The sequence below is a fragment of the Sinocyclocheilus anshuiensis genome, unplaced genomic scaffold (assembly GCF_001515605.1).
Source record: "Sinocyclocheilus anshuiensis isolate Anshui unplaced genomic scaffold, SAMN03320099.WGS_v1.1 scaffold55, whole genome shotgun sequence".
In the NCBI taxonomy this organism is placed as follows: Eukaryota; Metazoa; Chordata; class Actinopteri; order Cypriniformes; family Cyprinidae; genus Sinocyclocheilus; species Sinocyclocheilus anshuiensis.
The window spans coordinates 24,230-32,353 of record NW_015549647.1 but is presented as its reverse complement, the minus strand read 5'-3'; the positions used below and the strand labels follow the sequence as shown (position 1 = coordinate 32,353).

The 8,124-nt window shown below is 36.0% G+C and overlaps 2 protein-coding genes across 2 annotated transcripts in view; both read right to left on the bottom strand.

Moving 5' to 3' along the window:
- LOC107659947 (ras and Rab interactor 2-like) overlaps window positions 1-1,115 on the bottom strand; it is a 21,495-nt gene extending 20,380 nt beyond the window's left edge. The window contains exon 1 of the mRNA XM_016449062.1: window positions 1,033-1,115. The gene's annotated coding sequence lies outside the window, so the exon portion shown is untranslated. The remainder of the gene's footprint in view (window positions 1-1,032) is intronic.
- A 2,154-nt stretch (window positions 1,116-3,269) lies between these two features.
- On the bottom strand, window positions 3,270-6,725 carry LOC107660112 (D-tyrosyl-tRNA(Tyr) deacylase 1-like). Its single transcript, XM_016449342.1, has 6 exons — window positions 6,588-6,725; window positions 6,253-6,343; window positions 5,020-5,255; window positions 4,055-4,152; window positions 3,746-3,912; window positions 3,270-3,558 (listed from the first exon to the last, which is right to left on the bottom strand). The coding sequence occupies exons 1-5, from the start codon at window positions 6,628-6,630 to the stop codon at window positions 3,757-3,759; spliced, it is 624 nt and encodes a 207-aa protein (XP_016304828.1). The 5' UTR covers window positions 6,631-6,725; the 3' UTR covers window positions 3,270-3,558; window positions 3,746-3,756.
- Window positions 6,726-8,124: the final 1,399 nt, after the last annotated feature.

The window sequence follows — 8,124 nt, the reverse complement described above, 5'->3', positions numbered from 1 at the left end:
ATGCTGATTTCATTTTCTAGCAGGATTTGGCACCTGCCCACACTGCTAAAAGCACCAAAAGTTGGTTAAATGATCATGGTGTTGGTGTGCTTGACTGGCCAGCAAACTCACCAGACCTGAACCCCGTCTATGGGGTTGTCAAGAGGAAAATGAGAAACAAGAGACCAAAAAATGCAGATGAGCTGAAGGCCACTGTCAAAGAAACCTGGGCTTCCATACCACCTCAGCAGTGCCACAAACTGATCACCTCCATGCCACGCCGAATTGAGGCAGTAATTAAAGCAAAAGGAGCCCCTACCAAGTATTGAGTACATGTACAGTAAATGAACATACTTTCCAGAAGGCCAACAATTCACTAAAAATGTTTTTTTTTATTGGTCTTATGAAGTATTCTAATTTGTTGAGATAGTGAATTGGTGGGTTTTTGTTAAATGTGAGCCAAAATTATCACATTTAAAAGAACCAAAGACTTAAACTACTTCAGTCTGTGTGCATTGAATTTATTTAATACACGAGTTTCACAATTTGAGTTGAATTACTGAAATAAATGAACTTTTCCTCGACATTCTAATTTATTGAGATGCACCTGTATTTGTGTGTGTGTGTGTGTGTGTGTGTGTGTGTGCATTTACTTGCCTAGAGAGGAATTTATTTTACAGTTGCTGACAAGTAATCAGCAAAAATTTATATTTATTTCTATTATAATTATAACACAATTATCATCCGGCACATGCCGAACACATCTTCCTCCAACTTTCCGTAAAGTTTGATTGTATATCGTGTTATGCATGTAAACTATAAGTAAATATGACGAATATGAATAAGTTGCAGCTTGAAGGTCTAAACACTAGTTTAAGAAGAAATAAATTACAGTGTTGAAAAAGAGGATTAATGCGTCTATAAAATAACAGAGACACAGAATAGCGTTTAAATAGAACAAACAAGCCCAATGCGAACTGAAAAAAAATGTCACTCTTAACAACTAATTATGCAATACTATTATAAAAGAAAATTGATATTACATAGGCCTACCTATGAGTGCTCCTCTCCAGCAGACGAAATCGGCTGTATTTAAAGCGAGTCCTGCCAGCACATGTGTGTACAGTAATGACAGTCAGTGATTCTGCTACTATCTAACAGTTTAACACCAAGAAGCTGCGGTCACATGATCACATGACCGACGCCGCACGTCACTGGTGGTAAAGGCATGCAAATAATTTGATAGAATAATTACTAAATATGGTAAATAAATTGGGGGGATAAGTTGAAAAGAATAATTAAAGAGGCTAAACTTCATGCAGCTTCCTTGGTTGCTTAATATGCTAACACTGACTTGTTATGATGATGAAATAGCCCTTTTCTTAAAGGGGTCATGAAGTTTTTTTTTTTTTTTTAATTATTATTTTGTATTGTTCTCTGAGGTCCACTTATAATGTTATCAAGATTTTTACATCTTCACATAATTTAGAATAGGCTATTTTCTGTTCTGTTTTGACCCCCTCATCAGAACGCTCCTGTTTGAATAGGCTTGGCAGACTGTAGACTCAGATGTAAACGCCCACTGCTATGATTGGCTAACAGTTGTGTATGTTTGACCGCCTTCATCCTTCATAGATGGATGCTGCTGTGATTTAGGTTAAAAACGCATAAATACTCAGTACATATCAAACGACCTGTAATAACAGACAAAGCAATAGTGACCACATAATAAAAACAGCTACCCACACTTGTGTGGTGTGACATTACTGTCGGATCCATCCAATATAGTCCTATAGGCACAGCATTGTCTTTTAGTTTCAATATTTCTGAAAATCCTGTGTCGAATTGTGCTTTGTTTGCAAACAAATCCGCAGTAAAATGAAGTGAACAAAGGACCGAGTTCTTACTGACGTGGTCTTAAAAATAAAGTTCATCCGGTGTTTTTCCACAACTTGGCACTGTACATCATCTTGTTGTTTTTGGAGCATCTTTATTATTTGGTTTCTGCATAGAGCTGCGTTTGTCTCTCTACCGTTATTATTATAGGCCATGTCCACACGTACACGGGTATTTTTATAAACAGAGTTTTTCCTTCTTCCGTTTAAAAAAAAATGTCCGTCCACATGAAAACGCAAAAGCATGCTATGAAGCACTGCCAAAAGCATGCCAAGCCAACAGGTGGCGATATAACCTCAACCGTAAAGCCATGTTGGCCAATCAGAAGCCTGACAGAGTTTCCAGTAGGCGGAGATAACAGCGCATGCTCCGACGTCACAAGCCAAAATCTCCGGTTTCGCTGTCTACACAATAACACTGCAACCTGAGTTTTAGAAAATCTTCACCCTGGCAGGAGTTTTCAAAAATGTTCGGTTTCAGTGACCTGGTGCTGCGTTTGCATGTGGACGAACGGCCAAACCGCATAGAAAAAGCTGCGGTTTTGAAAATACCCGCGTTCGTGTGGACTACATGCGTGAATCGGTGGGCGGGGCTAAACAGGCAGTGATGTAGAAGCAGGCGTTGATCTTCTTCTGCGGAGGCGGAGATTAGGCACACATTACATCACAAAGTGGCACATTCCACAACCTGTCGTTTTAGCAGATTGACTTCAATATAAGCTGTTTTTAGACTGATGAGAAAGTTTTGAGTTCTGAAACTCACAAGAAATGATTATAATAAAGAATGTCATTAAATTTTGCCAAATTAAAATACATAAAATGCATTAAATTTATATTTAAATATTTTGTTATTATGCAGCATTAATGAAGGAAAAAAAAAAAAAAAAAATTTCTCGAAAGTATGTATGAAAATTTACACCACCCCCACCTTATCAGTTATCTGTTAACTCTAACTTCTCATACTGGACAATATCCTGTAATTTAATCATTATGCTTTTTTTTTTCCCCCTTCATTAATTTGGGCAGGTACACATCTGTTTTTCACATTTAGGAATAATCCTCTGCTTTTTTTCTACTTACAGTCCAATGCAATAAAGCAGGTTACCTCACAAAAGCTCCTCTGTCCTTTTGTTAGTTGGTCACTAACACTGTATTATAAGATTATAAACTCAAGTGTGACTTAAATTCCAAATTAGGTCCCTAATGACTGGCACTAGCTCTCTAGTAATAGAAAATATACATATATACAAATAATGATTCAGATTTGTAGATCCAAACAACATCTTTAAATATGATGGCATTATATAAAAAGAACAATACTACTTTCCAGCTATGCAATAAGTAACAATTACAAGCATTTTCTTTTCTGTTTTTATTAAAACACATCACAGAGACGTATACATTTAAATAAATTAGATGGCATAGTAAATATTCAGACATTGTGTTTAAAGTGGTGCTAAAATACCACAGATATGTGCCTGAGTCGTTATTTCTACTGGTAATTGTGGAGCTGTCGCTTGTTCTTGTGTTTACATACAATCCAAGTTTCAGAAGAAAATCAGACTGGGCAGTATATTGGACATTTGATAGGGACAGTAATAAGCGGGATGAGCTGCACTGAGAGACATCCCTGAAGACAGCAGCATTCCATTGGAAGCTGGACTGATCTGCAAGTTGCAAAAACCTTTAAAAAAAACCCAAAAAAACCCCCAAAGAAATACAATGAGCAGACTGTGCTATTTGGTGTCAATCTCCAAAGAATAACCCCTGGAGCTTGATTCAATAACAATAAAAAATGCATATATAAATGTATCAATCACTGAATTATGATAAATAAGAGACTAGAGGTATGACTGTGGTTGTAAGTGTACCGTGAAGTACTCTATGATTCCCGTTCAGAGGACACATCTCCCTCTGCTCCACTGCTAACGCTGGGGTCTGCTTTCGAGCGCAGCGCTGCCTTCTCTCTGCTGGACTCGGAGGGGCCTTTTGACCGTGTTTTTTCTTTCCGCTGCTGTTGCTTCTCTTGTTTAGACAGCTGAAGTAGAGGAGAGGCAAACATATTAATGGCTTTACAGAGTCCCAAAACAATTCATGCAGTAATCAGAACTAATGAATTTACAGTTTCTGTAGAAGATAATTTTAAGGCATGTATTTCATTGCAAATCAAAGCTGGATACCAGTTTAGGGTCTGTTGGGCCAGCAGGAGACTCCAGATGAATGGTCACAGGTCCATCATTTTGAATGAGTACCTGCATTTTTGCACCAAACTGCCCATCTACAACACAATACAAGCTGTATGAATTAAAACCAACACTCTAGCCTTGTGAAGAAAAAAAAAATCAATGTTTTTAGCATTTCAATTAAGTTTAAATATTTTTCATTATATGTTAGTTTAGTAATTTTATTAGAAGTAAATGTGTAAATCTTCATAGGCCTGTATATAAGTCATGTAAAAAATTCACCTTTCAGATGAATCTCTTTTACTGGGATTCTGTTTTGTCTGTCATCAGGTATTCAATTATTAAACTAAATTGTCAAAAAACTATTTAAAGTAGAATACTTTATTTAGTGTTTTATATTAAAAGACACTTATATATAACATTAATATTAAACATTATTTATACATACAGAAAAAAAATCAACTCAATAAGCAAATGATTCCATTTATTTCCCTTAATAACACGTTGGCTGATACATATTCAAATTTAATTACACCAAATACACAAAATAATGTTCTTTTTAGCAGCATCATATGACCCCTTTAATACAAGTAATACAATTCTTAAATATAATAAGTTATTTATTTATTAAACGTTTTAATTGGAGAACCACTATTCTAGCTTACTATTCTTCTCTCACTGCATAGTAAAATTGTACATTTCTGAACTACCGTTTGATTAATGTATCAGGGACTAATAGTTCGGCCAAAAATGAAAATTTTGTCACAAACTCACCACTAACCAACATAAAACACTGGAAACATTCTTCAAAAAGTTTGGAACGACATAAGTGAGTAAATAACGAGCGAGTAAAAATGTTATTTTTGGATAAACTATCCATTTAATTCAGCAAATACCTTAAACGATGAGCAGATCCTAATCAGATGAATGAAACCTTCAAAAGTTGGCTGGTTTAACCTCACCTTTGATGAGTTCTGGTTTATAGGCTTCCCTCAGCTGCTCCAGCATGTTGTTGTAGAAGGGCTGGGCCAGTTCAGCCGGCATGGCAGAGTGGAAATCAGGCTTATTTCCCTTGAGGATACACTGCAGAGTGAACTGACTCACACACAACACCTCCAGCTCTCTGTCCATCACGCTGCTGCTCCAGGCACGGCCGCTCTCATCCTCAAACAGACGCAAGTTAAGAATCTTACGTACCCTGATAAACAACGTCATACAGAAAATATTTCATATGGTCACAGTAAGCGGCATGAAAATGAAAAGAGCAGCACGAACATTCTTCAAAACATCTCATTTCGCGTTCCATCGAATACGGAAATACATTTTCGTCCTTTTTGTGTAAATAATGAATTCTAATCAGCATATTAGAATGATTTCTGAAGGATCATGTGACACTGAAGACTGGAGTAATGGCTTCTGAAAACTCAGTTTTGCGTCAAAGGAATAAATTACATTTCAAAATATATTAAAATAGAAAACGTCATTTTAAATTGTATTAACAGTTCACATGAAATGTTTGTAGCTTTGGTGAGTATATTAGGAGACTTCTTTCAAAAACAAATACTCACAAATACTTTCATTCAGACCTTCAAAGTACTTTTTCACAAGTCAACATGATGTTTTCTCTATTCGTCAATTTAATTGAATTTACATGCCCATCAAATTACACTCTCTTCTGAACTTTCACTTTCAAATTACATCTATTTGTGGCCGTGCATTCAAGTGATGGTCATATCCAGTCACAACGACACAGAAACAATATATTTTAGAGTCGTTGCTGAAGATAGATGACAGCTGAGAATGCAACACAGTTGTCAATTATATAAACAACAATAAAGAATCGAAAACTGTCAAATCAGTTGTGAAACCATTTCAGGAAATAAGCTTCAGTGTAACATCTTCAACAGAAAGATCACACACATGATAATACTATTCTAAGATCCATGCCTAAATATGCACCTCATTTTCAGGATCAATCCTACAGCCCTGGTTTTATGAATCAAGTATCTGATCTCCAAAAATAGACCCTGGTTTTATAATATTAATATTTTAAATACTAATGAATAAATTGCATTCACAAATTGTAATGAATGCAATTTATTCATTATAATAATAATTGTTATTTTTATATATGTTATTATATCAGATATGGACTCACTGCCAAAGCTCGTTTTCGGCCAGACATCAATACTTACATGTAGTCAACATCCTTCTGCGTGTCCACCACTGAGATGCCAAGTAAGACGCAGAGTCCTCTGCCTATGGAACTGATCTGCTCCTCCCCAACTGTTTCAGAGAGTGCGTGAGGGATACTTAGTGCTGATCGCAACAGTTTGATCTGATGCATACACTTCAACATATGTGTATATTTTAAAACGCACATTTCAAATGTGGCTAATAAGTCAGTAATGTGAAGGTGTTAAAGCATGGGGTGCGCATGACAGCAGTGTATCATGCCAATAAATTAACCGACAGCATTACAAGGAGCGTCCAGCTGACTCACTGTGAAATTATGAGCTTTGTGCCGTACCTGTTACGCTTGCCTTCGTTACTCTTTGAACGATCGCCTTCATTGTTTTAGTCTCCAACCATGTGTAACACTCGAACACTTTATGATCTTCCGGGTTCTACGAAGCCCCGCCCCTCTGAGCGCCTGCGCACACTGACGCTTCCGCCCACTTGTGGACGAAAATAAAATAAAGCATTTATTTTTAATTTAGAATGATTAATTCCCTTGAAATATATTCCTGACTATAATTTACTTAATTGGGTACTGAAAAAAAAACATTCAAAGTTTGTATTAAATGTGTGTTTGTAGTTTTAAGGACCTTACTATTATTCTCAAATGTGTAAAGTAGTAATGGTATGTGTAGGTGCGGCCAAACATTTGACTGGTAGTGTAATTCACAGCTATGTTAAAACCACAACACCACCCTACCTATAAGCCTGTTTTGGCTCTCTGTTAGTAAGTGCAAATCAAGATGATTCAAAAACAAAACCCTAATAATATTACATAAACATTAAAAAATAAATTTCAATAAACACACCAACACACAACAAATTGTCCTATTTGCCAAGTTCAAGGGTCTATAAAAAGTTGGCTTTCTTTAGGGCAGTATGCCACATTTCAAGGTCTTAAGTCTGCTTTATCGTATACTCTGTGGTTGTCAAAAAACCACACCGCGAAATGGGCTGATTTTTGCAAAGATCATTTTAGAGGCTCTGTAATACGGTGCTAAGAATATTGTGAGAAGAAACCCAAAACGCTTATAACCTGCATTTTTGCATAATGAAACAGTCGTGTTTGACAATCACTAAAGAATCATTAAACAGCTGCCATGAAAACACACTTCTTGTATGATACATTTTTTTTTTATTTTTATTAAATTCTTAATTCTTTGTTATAGAAAACTAAATAGGGGCAAAAGTCTGGAAATGCAAATATTTTTCCTTTCTCTGCTATCTTTTTCCCACACTTTTCCAAACTGCGTAGGAACCCTGTATACATTTTTTTCTTCCAAAATTGTATTTCCAGCTCTTTAAAAAAAACAAAAAAAAAACACAGTATTAAGGGAATAGTCACAAACAATTTATTACAAACAGGCGGCTTTTCACTTTGCATGATATTAGTTGATGGACTGGAGTCATGTGGATTATTGTGATGTTTTCAGCTGTTTGGACTCTCATTTTGACGGCACCCATTCACTGCAAAGGATCCATTGGTGAGCAAGTGATGGAATGCTCACCAGAGGCAAACTCATCTACATCTTGGATGGCTTGAGGGTGAGTAAACCTTTCAGCACATTTTCATTTTTAGAGGTGTTGCTTAACTCAAAAGGAGATGATCAAAATATTATATTTATGTTGCCAGTGAGCTTAATTGCATCATTTAAACTGCAGCTGAGTTCAGTGTCCCAAAACATTCATTTCGCTTTTTAATTTCATCTTAAAGGGGTCATATGATGTTGCTAAAAAGAACATTATTTTGTGTATTCGGTGTAATGAAATGTGTTTATGCGGTTTAAGGTTCAAAAAACACATTATTTTCCACATACTGTACATTATTG

Coding starts and splice junctions, on each gene's coding strand:
- LOC107660112 (XM_016449342.1), bottom strand. CDS start 6,630: ATGAAGGCGATCGTTCAAAGAGTAACGAAGGCAAGCGTAACAG. Junction 6,344..6,587: donor AACGAAGGCAAGCGTAACAG/GTACGGCACAAA, acceptor TCTCTGAAACAG/TTGGGGAGGAGCAGATCAGT. Junction 4,153..5,019: donor TAAACCAGAACTCATCAAAG/GTGAGGTTAAAC, acceptor ATTGTGTTGTAG/ATGGGCAGTTTGGTGCAAAA.